The sequence below is a fragment of the Pristis pectinata genome, chromosome 23 (assembly GCF_009764475.1).
Source record: "Pristis pectinata isolate sPriPec2 chromosome 23, sPriPec2.1.pri, whole genome shotgun sequence".
NCBI classification, from domain to species: Eukaryota; Metazoa; Chordata; class Chondrichthyes; order Rhinopristiformes; family Pristidae; genus Pristis; species Pristis pectinata.
This window is the reverse complement of record NC_067427.1, coordinates 10,438,214-10,458,886: the sequence shown is the minus strand read 5'-3', so window position 1 is coordinate 10,458,886 and position 20,673 is coordinate 10,438,214. Positions and strand designations below refer to the sequence as shown.

Sequence of the window (20,673 nt, the reverse complement as noted above, 5' to 3'; positions counted from 1 at the left end):
ACTGGCCCCAGGATTGTGCCAGAGATTTCAACTCCATTTTCCCATTGATTCTTCTATTAATCTGTTGTGTGTTCTCAGTAATCCATATGGGGATCAGCACTGGAGAATACTGAAGTATGTGCAAATACAGCAGACTGATGAATTCATTTACCTGTACTCAAGCAGTTAACAACCTTCTGAAAAGTTCCCTGAACAGAGCTCACATTTAGTCTGACTAGTAAAATAGTGGGCACAGATTTCCCATTCTTACTATTCAGTATTCTGCCCGTTACCAATGTTTTAATTCTATTAATTTAATCATGCTTCAGTGAAAATTAATGATATGGCAGTACAGAGGAAAAAAAAGTCAGCTTTGTGCAAGGAAACTGGATTAAATTTCTCCCTTTCTCAGTACCAGCCTCATTAAGAATCACTCGTTTAGAGAAATAGATCTGTATAAAATGAGGAAAAAAATGAATACATTTTATCTGTTGGGACTATCATTGAATTTATTCAGTGAGCAGCCACGCTATGCAGACCTGGTTCCCTGGACTGTGCCGAAGAATCTCATCTCAGCCTAGGTAGCAGAATGGACACTACAACTGAAATAAAAATAGAAAATGCTGGAAACGCTCAGCAGTCAGGCAGCATCTATGGAAAAAGAAACAGTTAATGTATCAGATCCGAGACCCTTTGTTAGATCCTTCAACAAGATAAGATAAGATATCTTTATTAGTCACATGTACATCGAAACACATAGTGAAATGCATCTTTTGCATAGTGTTCTGGGGGCAGCCTGCAAGTGTCACCACACTTCTGGTGCCAACATAGCATGCCCACAACTTCCTAACCTGTACGTCTTTGGAATGTGGGAGGAAACTGGAGCACCCGGAGGAAACCCACACAGACACGGGGAGAACATACAAATTCCTTACAGACAGCAGCCAGAATTGAACCTGGGTCGTTGGCGCTGTAATAGCATTACACTAACCACCACACTACCGTGCCGGCCCATGGAGCCGATACAGCATGGAGCTGAGCTTGAATCAAATGCAGATCATGAAGTTTCCCTGTCCTGGATGATTAGCAAGTGTTCAACAGTTAAAAATTTAGTTCAGATTTTGAACATTAACAGTTTTTCTCTCCTCAGATGCTGCATGAGCTGCTGAGCGTTTCCAGCATTTTCTGTTTTTAATTTCAGATTTCTATGATCTGCAGTTTTATTGATTTTCAAACACAACAACTGCCATTAGAGTCTCAGGGTTTGAGAGGCTAAATTGTTTGGGTTCCTGCTTCTCATTTCAATGCAGTGTGACCTCACATTTGTGGGTGATTGGATCAAACTCGATTACACTTCCTTCTGCAGTTGAATAACACATTGATACAATCCTACTTGTCAGGGGAAAACAGAACCTTCAAGGTGTCTGCAGCCATCCTATTCCAGCTCTATTCATTAAATGGGAATGAGCATTTCAGGCTAATCTCGAAGCAAATGCAGATCAAGAAGATTACCAGGCCTTGGATGATTAAACAAAGTGTTCAACAGTTAAAAATTCAGTCATTTCCTTCTGTTCTAAAAGGCAGATCCAAAACTTTAAAATTCGGTACCAGTCAAAAGGGCCTTAGTGCCAGTACTGAAGTCCACAATCTCAGCAATCCTAATCAGTATTCAGAATTAGTAAATATCAGGTTTGCTTATGATTTCAACAATCCTCTGGACTACTTGCTATCACTTATTCACACATAGGTAGAAAGAGAACATAAAAGAGAATGAGAAAGAGAGGAAAATTTTAAACTATAAACCCATGCTCTGTACTTGGTCATATGTCACCATGGATCGGTATCACAGCTTTTTTTTAAGAGGAAGAAAAATAGGGTAAATTACCTTGTTTTCAGACTCTTTCTCATCATATTTTTATTCATTATATGTTTTAAGTAATTTTATTTCTTAAATTTTAGACACCTTAATTATTTAAAATATTTTAATTTTGTTTCATATTATAATGATTTTGAATGCCTCAAGCACTAAGAAGCATTGAAAAAGTTTGACAGTTTTACCAGGTAAAACTGAAGTGTGATGTCACTGTCTGTTTAGGGTTTTCTCAGCAGCTTCATGGGCAGGGCTTATTCTAGTACACCCTTGTACGAGGTCCCAGTGCCACGCAGGAGCTCACTGCTCATGTCCAAAAGGCTTTGACCCAGCAAGTTTCTTTTTCTGGCTACTTTGGAGGGATACAGTGGTTGATGGTTCCCACACCGTAAAATCAGGGCATATTATTGGATGCATTAAATTTAGTGGAGCAAATCTAACAGAAGGCACCATTTTGAGAAAAGAAAAGCACCTCAAGCATCATAACTAATGTAACTGGATGACATGTTTGTCATTTTCTTAACAGAACAACTCTAAGAATGTCTTTTGTAAGCAGTGGACCAACATGAAGTGTTAATACCTTAAGTACATTGATAGTTTTTTCCTCTTCAATACCAGACCTTATGAGTTGATTAGGATAAAAACCAAAACTAAAATTGGAGACTGCCTATTCAAGATTTACTTAAAAATAACTGCATTCAACGCCTCTTCCCCTCCAACATCTTAAGCCCTAGTGCAAAAGGACATGGATCTATCCCCTTGGGAATTATGTCCTAATTTACTTCCATGGCAGAATTTGATCAAATAAATATTTTTAAAATAGAATAGCCTGGGTTCTATTGTAATAATAACAGTGAGGACATAAATACAGGGAGTAAATCAGAAAGTAACTTCTGGATAATTATCCCTTAAACACAAAGGAAAAAGTTGGAACGTCCATTCAAACGTAAGTGATGTGCTTGGCCTTAATGTCTGAAATTGAAAATTTTACAACTTTATTCTTTCTATCTCAAATCCCTCTTTCTTTCCATCTCTTTGTTTTGCCTTCTTTGCAGCATTTGAAATTGAACCAAATAATCAAAAATACACTTCTTGGTATACTGGGATTTAGTACAGTGTGGCTCATTAAGGACTCTTTAATCTGTTTGTTTGAAATGGTTTATTGTTTTCCCTACTCTCACAAGACCCAAATGCTATGTAGAAGGACCAGGACAGCATATTGCCAATCATTGATTTTCTACTGATTCCATAGTGAGGAGCGTAGTTACATCACAAGGCATTTTGAAGACAGAATTGTATAATTTTAGTTGTAATGTGTTGGTTACAATATTATTAATGCAAACCTCAATATACTGCAATAAATGTATTAAATGAAGGCTTACCTATTTGCTAAGAACCCTGCATCTTTTAACATTTCAGCTTGGACCAAATCTTGAGGAAATCCATGCATCACCCAGCCCCAAGTGGAACAGTCCAGTTTACTCAGCCTTTGAGCCATACATTTCATGACCATAACATCTGGAACTAGAGCCCAAAAAATGGAATTACATGATTACAATGTTGTGTGTTATACAGTATTACAGTTTACTATGGTTACATTTCTGAGTTTGTGAAACAAAAACAATAATTTTGCTAATCTTTCCACCTCACCTCTTGAGATTATGCCTCAAATCTTTATCCTGGATGGCACATGTCATTTACATAGGAGGGAATTGAATCAAAGACAATTTCTAGTCTGATGCCAATTTCACACTTAGTGTTTGGGTCAAAGTTGACATTTGCATATGAAGTACATTCTCCCCAGTCCATTTATATTTCAGATTCACACAATGATATCTTATAGAACTAATAATACATGCTCTATTTCGGGTTGATGGTTTCAGGTATCATGACACATATACCACACTTCTTTATATTTCCTTCTATTGGAATTTAATTCTACCATGTAGTGTTGCAGTCTATTATGAAAATATTTCCTTAAGCTCTCCTTTCCATTGTCTATTTGCATTTTCTTTTGCAACTCATTGTTTTAATAATCATGTAATCTATTTTGCATGTAATGCAGTGAGTGGAAAAAATAGATTACCTGATCATTATCATGTTGCAGTTTATGAGAGTGTGCTATTGATTGATATGTTACCTACATCACAGCAGTGCCTACAATTCAAACATGCTTCATTGGTGAATAGCCCATTGGGCATTCTGATAAGCAAGTGAAAGGTGCTATGAAAATGCAAGTCATTTATTTTATTCAATAGCAGAGTTGCTTTTAGAATAGAAAGAAAGAGGTTTAAACTTAAAATAATCATAAGGATTGTGGAATTGGTTTAGATTGGGGCTATTAGCACTTGATGAATGAAATTTCAAAAGATTCATGAATAGTTATCTGCCAATGCTGTCCTTGAGGTCATTGTTGTTTCCTTTATTACTTATCTTTACAGACCATTGTAATTTAAGTTCATCTCAGTGGCATACCATATTTTCCAGGGGAGTTTGACAGTCTATGGTTTTATCAAAGTGATCATAAATTTAAATATAAACAATTTATATGATCACATTTAATTCAAGCTCAATTTCTAATGATATAATGACACATGCAATCCAGCTTCTCAATTTAGTTAATTAAAACAGTGGAACATGTGTTTCAAAAAGGGCCTAAAATCATAACCTTTTACAAGTATAAAACAAGTGCTTGAGTATTCAACTTGAGTACTGATATCATGTGATCATTCTGTGCCTTTGTCATGATGGATTAGGCACCTCAATAGGTACTACATCCTGAGCTGTGGGCATGCTATGTTGGCGCCGGAAGAGTGGCGACACTTGTGGGCTGCCCCCCAGTAACGCAAAAAGACGCATTTCACTGTGTGTTTCGATGTATGTGTGACTAATAAATAAATAAATATCTGGTTGTGCTGCATGCTGTACAAGTTGGCAATAATAAAGCCTCAACTTTTACCACATCCTGAGCAATAAAAGTACAGGAGAAAGAAGATAGGAAGCAGGAAAAGAAGAACTGTATTGGCTGCTAGTTCTCCCATACTGTACCTTAATATTCTTATATCCCTGTATGAGAATATCAAAACTGACCCCCAAACTGATAACAACTTAATTATGCCTCCACAGAACCTGTTAGTATAGGCTCCATCATGATGAATGCTTCCGCTGTGTTCACAGAGCTGACCACTTGCTTTATGGTGAACAGAGCTGTCTCCTTGTTCTGCAAGTTACCTTGGGACATTCAAGCTGAATTACCCTTGTGCTCCAAGCCTCTGCATGCAGGTTCACTGGCAGGCTTAAATGCACCAAGGATTTCCTGGTGTCAGCACCTATATCCTCTGTGGTAAAGCTAGCTTGTGATCGTTCCCTCTGATGAGTTAGTGTATATGGTGTCCCAGCTAACCTGCACAGTTATGGCTAATAATTCATCCCAAGAAGACCCATCTTTCAAGCTCCCTTTAACATGTGCATTGTGAGGTGAGGATTGTACCATTCTTTGAGCTGATGTTTACTAAGGTCAAAGCAAATGATACCTCACCTTTGAAACTGGCATAAGCACATCAGCATCTGACATGAAAATTAAAAGATAAAGATTAGTTTTCAGGGTGGAGAGCAGGGCGAGAGGAGAAGGTTGCTGAACATATCTGCATTTTTCATGCAGAGTGATAGACCATGATAAAAATAGGGAAAGTAAAAAATGGTGCCACAGCATTCATCTCCATTGTTTTCTACTTTAAATCTTTTCCACTTTTTTAACATGTCTTTTGATTAAAAATAGATATTATAAAAACAAATAAATAAACAACACACACACGGCACATTCAAAAAAGGATATTCTCCTGGTACACATTAAAAGAAGTAACTTGTTCAAACATTTAGATTTGTATAGAGCCTTTCACAATGTCAGAGCAACTCAACACTTTACAAAGATTCACTTTCAAAGTTCAGTTATTCTTGATTTGTAAGCTCATGTGCTAACTTACATATGACATGTTCCCACAAACAATGAGATAAACGACAAATTAGTTTTCAAATTAATTCAATAATTAAAGAATTAATGTTGACCTGACCATTAGAAGTGCATACATTCCATGTGGTGTCTATGCTCACTAGACAGCCCCTCCAACAATGAAACACTCCCCTAACACCGGTCAGTGTAGATTATGTGCTGGAACGCTGAAAAGAGACTTAAACCGGTAGTGAGAAAGCAGCCACCAAAAACACTGGTTCAGGTTTAAAAGCAGCTGGTGTGAAGGCAGTTGAAAGAAGATAATGTGAAAGTCAAAACAAATTCTCGCTACCCAGTGCAGTACCACTCGCATTTTAATTATTTACAATTCCAGACTATAATATCAACTCTCTGAAAAATATCACCGATAATTGGAGGTTGCTAATAGTGTTCTATGTGCATATTGGAATTGATCCTCCTGCCCCTAATTCACAGTGATTCAAGAGGAAATTGTGCTCATCAATGCTGAAAACAAAAACAGCTCTGAAGTTTTCACCAACAACGCTATACAAAAGATTTCTGGTACTGCCTGCCATCTGCTGGGGAATGCTTTTAACAGCAACATTTACAGGTCAGTAGAATAGCCCAACAAATCAGTAAAATAGGTATTTTCATTTAGTCATCAACTCTTGCCCTGCTGAATGTGTTACAGAGAACTATTCCATTATGCTTCAAGTGAATTATTATATTTTGGGTGCAAGACTAGGATTAATTACTAATAAGAGAATTTCTCCACATGCATAAATGAAATACTGTGATTTCTGCTTTACTTACTCCAAGAGAAATGCAGCATTAACCATAATACATGGCTTTTTCTGACATCACAAAAATATTTGACTCAATCAATCATGGGGCACTGTGGAGAAACCTTCTCAAATTTGCCTGCCACAAACATTCATCTCCATCTTACACCTTGTTTGTGATGGCAGCAAAGCTCTGGTCTTATCAACAGGTCCACGACAGTCCCAATCTCATTCTAGACTGGTGTCAATCAAGGCTGCAACATTGTTCTCAATTCTCCCCAATACAATTCTGCACTGCCTCCATCAAACTCCAGATGGAGTGCAGTTAATCTGTAGGACAAATGAAAAACTGTTCAACCAATATCGCGTTCACTCCAAAGCCAAAGTCACTCCAACTTCAGTCACTAAGCTACAGTAAATAGGCAATTGGCTATGTGCATGTTCAGAGGCTCAGCTCAGTCATTGAATCTTTCACTGAAGCGTACAAGGGAATGGACCTTATATTTAACATTTGCAAGATGGGAGACCTCTACTAAACTGCCTAAACTGTACAATGCCCTTCTCCTAATAGATTCTGGAAAACATGGGCCACCTCCCATAAAATGGGAGCCACCTCTCAATGAAGGCAGACATCAACAATGAAAGTCACCATTGCCTTCTGTGCTAGCACAGCCTTTGGCCATCTGAGAGGAAGAGTGTTTGAACATCAAGCTCTCAGACCCATGGTCTACCATGAAGTCATGATCCCTGCCCTCCTGTACTTCTGAAAAATGAACTACTTACAGCAGACATGTCAAAGAACTGGAAGGATACCACCAAACCTGCCTTTGCAAAAATCGTCCAAATCCACTGGCAGCATAAACAAACCAATGATAGCATTCCTTCCCAAGCCAACATCCCAAGCCTTGAGATATCAATTACATTTTTTGTTTTTTTTTGTTCTAATTGTGTTCTTTCTTGTATATTTCTGTATTATTTGTGTCTGGTTTATGTTTTTCTTGTGAATGTTGTGTATCTGATGATAATGTGCCTGTAGTGATGCTGCTGCAAATAAGTTTTTCATTGCACCTATGCATACATGTACTTGCGCGTATGACAATAAACTCAACTTCGACTTACATTCGGTTGGCTCTGTAGGGCAGGCTACATCATTCCCACACACAACACCAGACTCTCAAACCAGGCATTCTATTTTAAATTCCATCAAGGGAAGAGATTAGCAGGTGGACAGAGGAAAAGATTCAAGGGTTTTTTCAGAGCGGCTAACTATTACAGCCCAACCAACTCATGGCAATCCCTGGCCCATGGCAGCTCAGAATGGACAGGACTATTCGGGACAATATTCAGAACCATGACTTTTTGTTGGGAGTACACAGAAGCCATGAGTAAATGTTGGAAGGACCGCACCAGCTCTCAAACTGGTTACCCACCCCTTCAGGTACCTCCTGCCCCATCTTGGCAGTCTGCAGATCCCACAATGAGCTGCCTCAGAACTGAATGCAAATAAGTTATCCTCAATCCTGATAGAGTGCAAATGAAAGAGATTTGCCATAATACTGAATAAATGGCATTTTGAGAGGTTTATACTGCTTTTGTTAGATCTCACGTGTAAGTATGGCATCTAAAAGGGCAACTTAGCAAAATTGTGAAAGAGGGAGAGAGGAAACAAGCAATCAAAAGGCAGAATATACACGATAGGAAATACAGAATGAATTTGGGTCAGGAAGAATGATCAACAATTAATAATCTGCTCAATCTTACTTCATTCCAAATTAAATGGGTTTGAGCTCCCACTGATGCTTCAAACCTCTATTAATGTGGCCATAAATAATGACGCGTGGCATTTCACTTTGTCACTTATGATTTTTCTTCTCTTGAATTAGAAATTGAAATATTTTGTGAATAGATAGAAGTCATCTAAAATATTATCAGGAGTTGGGAAGGCTGGGTGGTAAACTGAGACAAGTTTAAATGGAGTGCAGTTTGGATGGAGTATTTATTCTGCATGGTACTCTGTAATGATTTCTTGTAATATACTGCAAAAACATTGCAGCTGTTATGTAAGGTGTAGATGTGAGGTGTGAGGTGTGAGGGGTGTGGAAGGCTGTGTGTAAAGTGTCAATCAAGTGGACTGCTTTGTGCTCATAGTTGTACCCACCTGGTCAATAAACTGCCTGATCGCTTAAGCATTTACAGCATGTTTTGTTTTTACTTGATAGAAAAGTGAGGGTTTTTTGCCACAGCATGTGGTTACAGATCGTGGTGGTACTTAACTTGTTTGTTGTTGTTGGCCCATGTTGATATGCGTATGCCCAGGCTGATCTTAATCTATCCAATTTAGCATAGTGGCAACAGTTATGTGATGGAGGAGTTCCTCAGTGCAAGGACATAACTTGGTCTCCACAATGATAGTACAGTGGTCATAGCTACCAATGCTTAGGTCATATTCTGATTCAGTGCCGAGGTTGCAGTCAAGTGACTTGTATGATTTGATTTTTTCTTTTCTGGCTTGCAGTTTGGTACAACTATGTAAATATTTGGCCAATTCAAAACGCAGTTGATCATCGACTACATTGACGTGGAACTGCAATCACTTGCATGTCAGACTGGATGGGATAATAGATTTCCTTCCTAAAGAAATTTATGAAACTGTTATGTTCATACAACAATCTGGCAGCTTTTTTTAAATCATTTGTTAATTCTTGCTCTTTATTTCAGTCATTTTTTAAGACCGATTTTAAATTCTCAGACTAGCATGGGATTTGAAATCAGACTAACACTGCAATATAGCCAATACTTTGTGATTTGGTATTAATACTGTAATTTGGAGTTGCCATTATGAAAACAGTCATTAAAGATAAAAATACAGTTTCACTAAGTCACTAATACATATTTTAAACTATCACAAAGTCAAGATCTCCCCATTGATTGGTGATCACACAATGGTTTGCAGCATATTAATTACTGGTATAAATTAAGTAGTTTCATCACTCTGATGAGTAGAGAATTACACCGAGTCTAATGAAAGGGATTACCATTTGTTGGATTATGAGAGGGAAGTTGAAAAAGCACTCATCGATTTTAAAGTAAAACAAATGAAAATCAGCTGTATAATATTTGATTTATTTAAAATGAAATTGAAGTAAAACCTTATATAAAATATATACATTACCTGAAGTTGTGTTTCTTTTCCTTTTGTTAAAACTATCAATTAAGCATGAGGAATGACAGCTTTTGAATGGAATATGATCATTTTTGGGGAACATTTTAACTTTAAATGTTCTTTTTACTTTCTCCCTTTAGATCCTTCTCCCATCAGAGTTAATCGTACAGTAACCTGCCAGCTCATTTTTCTCCCTCCACCATCATCTCAAATACCCAGACAAGAAAAAACAAACCTATCAAGTTGACTTTCACAATGTAATCTGTTACACTGTGGTATTCATAAGTACAGTATAAGTTGTCCTTAAACATTAGCTTTAAAATGTTGTTGTAGATAAGAGAACTGCCAATACAGATTCAAATCTGATTCATTTAAATGTTAGGACTCATCACTGACCTGATTTGACAAATAGGAAAGATTATTCACTGGTTACAACAGGACTGAGTTTAGGGAACTTTTCTTTGGCAGCTGCAAATGGTGACCTAGGTTTGCATCATTCTGTTCAGCCGAAAACATCCCAGTAATGAATACTAATTAAGAGCTAAAGATGATCAACTAACATATTGGATATTATTGGATTAATATTTCTTTCAGCTACTATTTGTGAATTAACCATGTTTGTTTAAGCAGTACGGGTCACATAGTAAGGACACACCTAGGGAATGTATATGATCCTTAAGATACTTGACTTGCAAAGGATGTGGATAAAATTAGTTATTGCCCCTATATATCAGGGTTACCTACAATACACTGATAATCTACATACAGGCAACCCCCATGTTATAGCAGTTTGGGTAGTGGAAATTCGCCCTTAAGAAATACACAAATCACTACTAAAAAATCTGGGATACAGAATAAAAATGTGCTCTTACGAAATTTATGTGAAAAATAGTAAATAAATAAACACAAAATTTATCTTTTTTCCAACTTGCATTTCTTGATGGAAGTGCAGATGACACAGCTTTGCATTATGGAAAAATCGCGATACGGACCATTATCTAGGAATGTAACCACACCCCCCCACCACCCCCATAACTCGGGGTCACCTGAAACAATCGTCCTTTAAAGATTTAGCTTTGAAAGCAAATTTAATTCAAAAATGAAGTGATATATGGCACCACAGATTTATATATTATTCAATTATGTATATACGAATAAAATTTATTTACTAAAACTAATTTGGGATGGTGAAATGAATTAAAATATTGAAAATGCTTTATTGAAAAGGTATTATACAAATACTTATCTCATTCCACTTAAATATCTCGTCTTTAATAAATTAGCTTATGGACCAGAAGTGCTGTTGGAGAAGAGGGGTGAAAAAAATATAAAATGGAATTTAAAAGTACCTTAAAATAAATTTACTCTGTTAGCTACTGATGACGTTTTTAAACTTTGTTTCATATATTTGAAGAATAAACTTTATGTATGGAAAATAACACTAAAAAACTTTTTTTTGACAAAAAAGAAAAATGTGTTGCACCACAGGGTCCATTGCACCTCTGAAAAATTAAACTCGACAGATTCAAACTGTCCTATTTCCACTTCAAAAGAGCAGGGGCTCTGCTCTCCTCCTGACTCATCTTCAAACAGCAGCGCCCCAGAAACTTTCTTTCAGGCGAAGCTAAAGCAGCCTCCAGCTCCCTTAAGCACTATACTGGTTACTGTAGCTGCTGCCTATGCCTGTCCTAATTATACCCATGTGAGTCTATTAATCAGTTAGTAAATTATTCAGTAACCCTTCTCTGCCTTCAGCTAGTACAAACATGCTCTAAGCAAGGGCTAGAGGGAAGTGCAGGGGAAGTCCCTATGGATCTCACTCTGAGATATTCAGTTGTTCAATGTCTCCTGAACTCCCTGTTAATGACGAGGGAGAAAAGCTCTGGTGGTGTCTGAATCTTGCCCTTTGTTCAATATCAGAATACAAGCAGTAGGGGGGTCAGGAACCTTACCTGGCTGCCTACTTTCAACATAAGGTTTAATGGTTTCACCAAGTCTTGTCTCAGCAGCGACAGCCTCCCTTAGTAACTGTCCACAGGAAACTGTAAAAAAAACAAGTATTCTTTTTAATTAAGAGCATGATTGCATCCAAAGTTCCAGAAGTAGAAAATCAGGCAACAGATCATACACAACTGCATGCTTAATAAATGAATATCGATTGAAACACCAAATAACTATATGAATCATTTTTAGTGGAATATCTTTATTTGTAAACTTTCAAGTAAAAAACTTCCTTGTTGATTGGTGCAAAGTTTGTTTGATCACAATATGCACATGATCAGTATTTAATGCCTGTTGAACGTGGCTGACGTACCACTGGTCTGTTGAAACTTTTCAAAGTACTGCTACTTAATTATTAAGACAGCAAGTCAAAAATAAGACTTTCAAATGGCACGTTTTTATTCTAATGACTTCTAGCTTAAGAAATATTCAGCCTGTGTGTATACTCATAAAATTGTGGAGCCACTTTCACATAGATTCCAGAATCAAAACTCATGGCTGAAATTGAATACATGATCTGGGCTGGCACTTTACTACAGCACTGAGAGAACGCCGGAATGTCGGATGTACCTTCACTTTCAATTAAGACATTAAACCAAGAACCTATCTGACTGTTAAAATGAATATAAAAATATCTCAAGATGCTCTCCAAGTAGCAAGGGAGTTCTTCTGAAGACTCAATCGAGATATATGCCTCAATCTATACCAAAACCAACTAACAACTGTACTACTGAATGCTGTACTTACCTCCATTACAACACTTCAAAAGTAGTTAATTGATTGCGCTATGATTTGCAATATCCTAAGGCTATAAAAGGTGTTACATAAATGCAAACTTTATTTCCATTACATTCATTATTCAAAATTTACTAAATCTTTTTTTTTAAAAAATGGATAGCACATCTGCTAAGTGTAAATCCAGTGGGTATTCATTATTAAAAAGTAACTTTATGTATACTTAATAAGCAGCAGAGTAATGATCAGCAGAGTAATGGTCCCACACAACTGCAGTCCAACTTGATCCATCACATTGTGATGTTTAGTAAAAGAGCTATTGTGCTTAATACAGAAACATACTCAAAGCTCCTATTTTTCTAATACAAAGAAGTACAAACCAATGATCAGGTATTTTCTTTTGGCACACCTGTCGAGGCTTAGAATGAGGATATAAATCATTATATAATTGAATCAATCTTACAAGTGTTAAGCATCTAAATGTTATTGGTAACATTAACCTTAAATGTTACCTGGTGTAAACGGTGAGAATCCAAGAGAAAACTGCTGATGATATAACTTCAAAGAATAATTTTAGTGACCAGGTCCTGGGCAAAAGGGGGAGGCTAGAGGAAGAAGAATAATGTCTTCTTTTTGAAATGCCGCTGCAGGTGGAGTGCAGGAAAAGATACATCTATGATTGATATCATACAAATGATAAATTAACCAATGTCCAATCAACAGGTCAGGCAGTGTCTGTGAAAAGGGAAACAGAGTTAATGTTTCATCTTGAAGACCCTCTAATTTGATGAAGGATCATTAATCTGAAACATTAACTCTGTTTTTCTTTCGACAGTCTGAGTATGCTTTGAGTAGGTTTCTGCATTAAGCACAATAGCTCTTTTACTAAACACCTACTGAGTGTCTCCAGCATTTTTTGTTCTTATTTCAGATTTCCAGCATCTGCAGGATTTTGATTTTCAAGGTCCCATCCAAATGTTCTATGGCTAGAATAACAGATTAAATAGGAGAAACTTCCTTAGAAATTTATCCCCAATGGGGAACTCTAAAATTGTATATATGTACTTTATGCTACTTCTGAAATTTAGTTCCAGTAAAATCAGTGGAATCAAATTTCATGAGAGGAATATACAGTCACTACTGTAATACTACCAACTGCAAATGCATACTGATTTGTAAAACAAAAATAAGCCTACATAAACAAATGTAGCAAAGCAGGCAGCATGTACAAGAGAAAATTAGGTAACAGTATTTTGGCTTTACAAAATATCCCAGAGTTAACTCTCATTTTATATCAATTCTATCAAAAGTATGTTCTCAAAAATACCTCGTCTTAGGAAACAAAACCAATTTTCATTGGCAATGAAGGTTCCACAGCATTTTCTCCAGTACAGGTAAATAGTTAGAAGTATTTTCTAAGGTCAAGCAACAAAAGCAGTAAAATAAAAGTTCATGCATCCTCCAAAAGATGAATAATTTCATTTGAATTAGACACAGCAATGAACTAGTAGGTTTTGAGAGAAACAGAAGGAGCAGAATGTTTTTAAAGTCAATTTCATTCATTGTTAACCTCTTTTACTTTAGAATTTCCCCTAAAATTGTCCCCAACATTATTCAAGGAAGCCATTTCCCCGATCTGCAAATAAAATTGAAGCATTCTGTAATTTCAACCCTCTAGCTCCATCTGAGAAATACCATGCTAATGTGTTTATTCAGACATAATGTGCCACCCATTCATTAAAAAAAAGTCCAAAAAATCTCTGGTGCAACAGACTATTCACTGAAGTTGTGAAGAGCAATGTAACTATTTGTAATCACTGGCAAGCAGTTAATTGCTTTAATTATGTCTTGTGTCAAATGGCCACATTTATGACATGAAAACTAACTTAATTTAAATATTTGACTTCTGGTGGGCATTAGCATTTAATTAGATAATGCTGATGTTAGAGGCTGTTATTGTGAAGGGGAAAGAGGGGGAAAAAAAGTTGCAAAAGGAAAAGAAAATTCAACAGGTAAATGGAGAATCTTCAGAAAGCTTCCTTTTTATTCTTAATGCAAAACATCTGCAGATAAAACCAGATACCACCCCAACTAGCAACTAAGGAAAATGCGTAAGACTAAACTTTAGCAGGTAAGATTATGTTTTAACTGTGAAAATGCAGCAGTTTCCTGAAACTCAGAGGCAAGCTGCTGACAAGTTCCAGTGTTTGTGAAGCTAATGGCATAATCTGTTCAGCAATGTTGAGCCATTTGCAATACACACCATATTTCTTTCTCACTGCAAAATGCTGCTATTTATATACAAGATTAACAACATGCACAATTAACTCAGTTATTTTTCCCAGAAGTAAGTACACAAATTTTAAAGCCCCATTTATACATTTGTTTCAAACAGCTCATCAAAGAATCAGGATTACTCATTCCTTTACGTATCATCTCACAAAAAAATACAAATGCCCTTCTTGCACCTTCAATACAGATCTGGACTGAAAAAATGATTTGGGCTGGTACGAAACAGCTCGTTCCTTATTTTAATACCCTGTTCCAGAACGTCACTGCAGCAATTCCTCCTGGCAGTGTCTTAAGCCCAATCATCTTCAGCTGTTTCATCAATGACCTACCTTCTATCACAATGTCAGAAGTGGGGATGTTTGCTAATGATTACACAATGTTCAATTCCATTCCCAACTCCTCAGCAAATGAAGTAACTTTTTTCTATATGGAGCAAAAACTAGACCACATTCAGGAATGGGTGAAGTGGTAAGGAACATTTATAGCACAAAAATGCCAGGCAATGAACATTTCCAATAACAGTGATTCTAACCATCCACCCTTGACTTTCAATGGCATTAGCTCTATAGAGTCCCCGGTCACCACTGACCAGAAACTCAGCCATCCAGGATCAGCACCCAATCAACCACCAGAAACATTCATTCCAACATACATGCATTTAAGCATTCATTTAAACATGCATTTATTTGAGGACATGCATTTAAGGGGAGAAGGGAAAAGTTTAAGGGAGATATGCAGGAGAAAGACGGAGAGAAAAAGTTTTTTCTCCATCTTTCTCCTGCATATTTCCCTTAATTTTTTTTTGAAAGCACAGAGAGTGGTAGGTGTCACGAACCAGCAACAAAAGAAACACACTGAGCATGATTCAGTGTTAAAAACTATTTTATTAATCACTACTTATGATAATACGTAAAATAAAAGTAAAAATGTTAGTATGTTAGAATTCAAGAATGTTAAACCTCGAACGTTAACCCCAAAACTAAACTCTTCGTGTGTGTGTGTGACAAAGTCCAAAACTCCCAGTTCCAGAATGGTTCTTAAAGTTCAGTTCCGCAAGCCATAAGGTGAAACATGAGCAAGGGCTTCTTCAACAACCACCGTTGTCTGAAGATAAGATGTAGATGTAGAAAAACATAGAGAGAGTACATACAAAATCCAAATGTTCCACGATGGAACCCAAACGACACTTCAGTGTTTACTCGGTAGTGACTTCCTCACCCCGAAAAGCATCCGAACCGTGGTCGTCCACATACAAATACCTGTTTCCTTCTACAGGTCAGCAACAAAGTGAACTCCACCGGATTACTTCCAACTTCCATACATGGATTTCAATGGCAAACACAGTTATTGTTTCTCATCCATCGATAGAGAAAACAAGCAGGCTGGTGTCTCTCTCCCTTCTCTCTCTCTCTTTCTTCTTCTTCTGACTTCTTCAACAACGTCATTACGTCCTTTATCTTCTATTGACGTAAGCACGCCCCACACACACATACACACACACTCTCTATCTTAAAGGGACTTTCACTGAGTCCATAACACCTCCCACCTAAAAAAAAATTTTCCCAAGAAAATTTTAACCGCGCATAGTTAGTAATGTTAATAATTATCATGCTACACAACTACAGACTATCAGATTAGTACAGATACATGTTTCCCATTTAACATCGGGAAAGACAATCAGCAATCACATTATCTTTGCCTTTAATGTGAGTTATCATGAGATCAAACTCTTGCAAAATTAAACTCCAGTTTAACAGCCTTCTGTTCTTGTTTTTTACTCGGCTCAGAAACACCAATGGGTTATGATCTGTATACACAGTCAATGGTTTCTGAGCGGTGCAAACATACACACTGAAATGTTGCAAGGCTAAAACAAGCGACAGTAATTCTTTCTCTATGGTGGAATAATTCTTTTGATGCTCATTAAATTTCTTTGAAAAGTAAGCTACAGGATGGTCAATATCATCATGGTCACCCTTCTGCAACAACACAGCTCCTGCAGCTTCATCACTGGCATCTACTGCTAATGAAAATGGCTTTTCAAAGTCAGGTGTTCTGAGCACAGGATGGTAGCATAAAATGGCTTTCAGCTTCTCAAATGCTTCTTGACAAGAATCTGTCCAAACAAACTTTACTCCCTTCTTCTGAAGATTAGTTAGGGGAAGAGCAATATCAGCAAAATTTTTACAAAATTTTCGATAATATCCAACCATTCCCAAAAATCTTCTAACAGTCCTCGTACCTGTGGGAATAGGGAACTCAGATATTGCTTGAACTTTTGCCTGAACAGGAGCTTGCTTGCCTTGACCTACAACATAACCAAGATACGTCACAGTGGCATGGCCAAATTCACTTTTAGCCAAGTTAACTGTAAGGTTAGCCTTGGAAAGTCTTTCAAACAACCTTTCTAACGCAGAGATGTGATCCTCCCAAGTATCATTCCCAGTCACTAAGTCGTCAATGTAGGCATCTGTATGTTTTAACCCATGAATCACTGAATTAATCATTCTTTGAAATGTTGCCGGAGCATTTTTCATTCCAAATGGCAAAACATTGTATTCATACAATCCAGAAGGGGTTACAAAGGCTGAAATTTCCCTTCCTCTATCTGTTAATGGAACACACCAGTACCCTTTTAATAGGTCAATCTTTGTAAGAAATTTTGCCTTTCCCACTCTGTCTATGCAATCATCCACTCTAGGAATAGGGTAAGCATCTGACTTTGTTACAGCATTCACTTTCCTGTAATCTGTGCAAAATCTAACAGTTCCATCAGGTTTAGGTACAATAACACAGGGCGAACTCCAATTTGAAGTAGAATGTCTAATAATATCATTTTCCAACATGTATTTGATTTCCTGATCAACAAGTTTACTTTTTTCCACATTCATTCGATATGGGTGTTGTTTGATTGGTTTTGCATCCCCAACATCAACATCATGGGTAATTATCGATGTTCTGTTTGGAACATCTGGGAACAGATTTTTAAATTTTAAAATTAATTCTCTCATCTGTTGTTTTTGTGAAACTTGTAAATGGTCCAACTTCGTTTCAAGGTTCTCCATGATATTTTGGTTTTTCAGTTTCGATGGAACAATATTTGGTCTAAATTGGCCTTCCTCAACATCAACATCAGGCATTCTAGAAACAACCTTTTCACCATCCACCAAGGCCACAACTGAATCCCTCTCATAATAAGGTTTTAGCATGTTTACATGACAGAGTTGTGTTTTCTTGCGTCTATCTGGTGTTTTGATTATATATGTTAGATCAGTCACTCGAGATTCAATAACATAGGGTCCAGAAAAACGAGCTTGCAAGGGATTATTTTGGCTAGGGAAAAATACCAACACCTTTTGCCCCACTGCGAATGTCCTAGGCTGAGCACGTCTATCAAAATATGTCTTCATTCTTATCTGGCTTGTTTTCAGATTCTCTCTCGCTAGCTGGCAGACTCTCTCCAACCGAGTTTTAAATTTTTGGACATAGTCCAACAGACTCAAGTGAACTTCCTCATTAACCCATTGCTCTCTTAACAACTCCAAAGGTCCTCTCACCCTATGTCCAAACACAAGCTCAAACGGACTAAATCCGATTGACTCCTGGATCGATTCTCTAACGGCAAACAAAAGTAAATGGATACCTTCGTCCCAATCCTTGGTGTTTTCAAAGCAATAAGTCTTCAGCATATTTTTGAGAGTAGAATGAAATCTCTCCAGAGCTCCTTGAGATTCTGGGTGATATGCAGATGATACAATCTGCTTTGCTCCCAGCTCATAGACTATTTGTTGAAAAATTTTTGACATAAAATTACTACCTTGATCAGATTGGATTTCTTTTGGCAAACCAAACAAGGTAAAAAATTTTACAAGAGCCTTTGACACCGTCTTGGCCTTAATATTTCTAAGGGGTATTGCCTCTGGAAATCTAGAAGTGGCACACATGATGGTTAACAAATACTGATTTCCAGTCTTAGACTTTGGTAATGGGCCAACACAGTCCACAATCACCTTCGAAAAGGGTTCACCAAAAGCAGGAATTGGTTTCAAAGGAGCCACAGGGGGTTTTTGATTTGGTTTACCTACCATCTGACATGTGTGGCAGGTTCGACAAAACATCACCACATCTTTTCTCAAACCAGGCCAATAGAATTGCTTCAAGATCTTCCCTACAGTTTTATTCACACCAAAATGACCACCCAAAGGCATACTATGGGCCAGGTTTAAAATCTCATCCCTATAAACTTTTGGAACAACAACCTGATGAATAACTTCCCATTCCTCAGTAACAGGAACATGAGGAGGTCTCCATTTCCTCATTAACACTCCATTTTTGACATAGTATCCAGTTGGCACTTTCTCAATCTCCTCACATGAGAGTGCTTTTTCTTTCAATTCTGTCAACTCAGGGTCCTTTGTCTGTTCCACCATAAAATCCTTCCTCGACAAAGACAAATCTTTAAATTCAGGCTCACTGTAAGGATGTTGATCCTCCAGTGAAGACAGAAAAGTCTCAGATAAGGCATCAAAATTTTCTTCCTGTTTAGGACTGTCACAAGGAACTACATCAGACTGCACCGGACTGTCTGTCTTGGCTAATTCTCTAGCTCTAGCTCGAGTCACCGCACATGATGGGTAAACATCTGAATCATCCTCAGACTCATCAATCCTTGGTTTGGTTGTTAACCGTACCACAGGATCACTTTCTCCATTTGCAAGGTCATTTCCCAATAACAAAGAAACTCCTTCCACTGGCAAACTAGGTCTTATCCCTATCTCGACTGGTCCTTCTACGAACTTTGACTTTAAAATCACCCTGTGAAAAGGGACAGACATGGTCTCACCTGTAACGCCTCGTACTAGATTTACTTCACCAGTGTCACTTTCTTCACCAAAATTTAAAACACTGTCCAGCAAGAGAGATTGACTAGCCCCAGTATCTCTAAGAATTTTCACTGGCACCTGGGGTGACTCATCATTCAGTGAAACAAAACCCTCTGATACATAAGAACGGAATTCTTTTCTCACCTCCTCCAACTTTTCTGCTTTTCCCTCTTGCAAAGACTGGTCTTTAACAGCATCTCCTAAACCTTTTTGATTTTTAATTGCCTGAAAGCAAGCATTGGGCCCAGCTTCCTTCTTTTTCTTCAAAAGGGCACAATTAGATATCACGTGGCCAGGTTTCCTACAGTAATAACAAGTACGCTCAACAGGTTTCTCCAGCCCTGGCTTCTTTTCATCCTTTCCTTTTTGATTACCTCCCAATTTAATCTCTGGTTTACCTGGATTGTCTTTGTAACTCTTTTGAAAGGTTTTAGGTTGTCCCCATTTGGATTTATGGGTTAAAGCATAATCATCTGCCAACCTAGAAGTTTCTTGTAAAGTTTCCACTGCCTTTTCATTTAAATATGTTGTTAATTCAGCTGGAACACATCTTTTAAAGTCTTCCACTAGTATCAATTCTGTCAATTTATCGTAATCCCCATCTACATTTTTAGCCAGGCACCATCGTTCAAAACATATTCTCTTTCCATTGGCAAATTCCATATAAGTCTGATCTGCAGATTTCCTCAAGTCTCTGAATTTTTGTCTATAAGCCTCAGGGACCAATTCATAGGCCTTCAATATAGCTTGTTTTACCTTGGTATAATCAGCTGCATCCTCAACAGACAAAGCAGAATAAGCTTTTTGAGCTTTACCTTTAATCACACTCTGTACCATAAGAGCCCATCCTTTCCTTGGCCAGTTTGAACTCACAGCAACCTTTTCAAAATGTTGGAAATACTGATCAACCTGATCTTCTTCAAACGGAGGGACTAATCGAACCTCCCTGCTGGCTGAAAAATCATCATCAGAATCAGATTCCGAACTCCTACGCTTCA

At 37.4% G+C, this 20,673-nt stretch overlaps 1 protein-coding gene across 3 annotated transcripts in view; it reads right to left on the bottom strand.

The window, feature by feature from the left end:
* ak8 (adenylate kinase 8) overlaps window positions 1-20,673 on the bottom strand; it is a 112,740-nt gene that overhangs the window by 33,941 nt on the left and 58,126 nt on the right. For all 3 annotated transcript variants that reach the window (XM_052037060.1, XM_052037061.1, XM_052037062.1), the window contains 2 exons: window positions 11,717-11,806; window positions 3,232-3,373 (listed from right to left, as the gene is read on the bottom strand). In XM_052037060.1, the coding sequence (XP_051893020.1) occupies window positions 3,232-3,373; window positions 11,717-11,806 (232 nt within the window). The remainder of the gene's footprint in view (window positions 1-3,231; window positions 3,374-11,716; window positions 11,807-20,673) is intronic.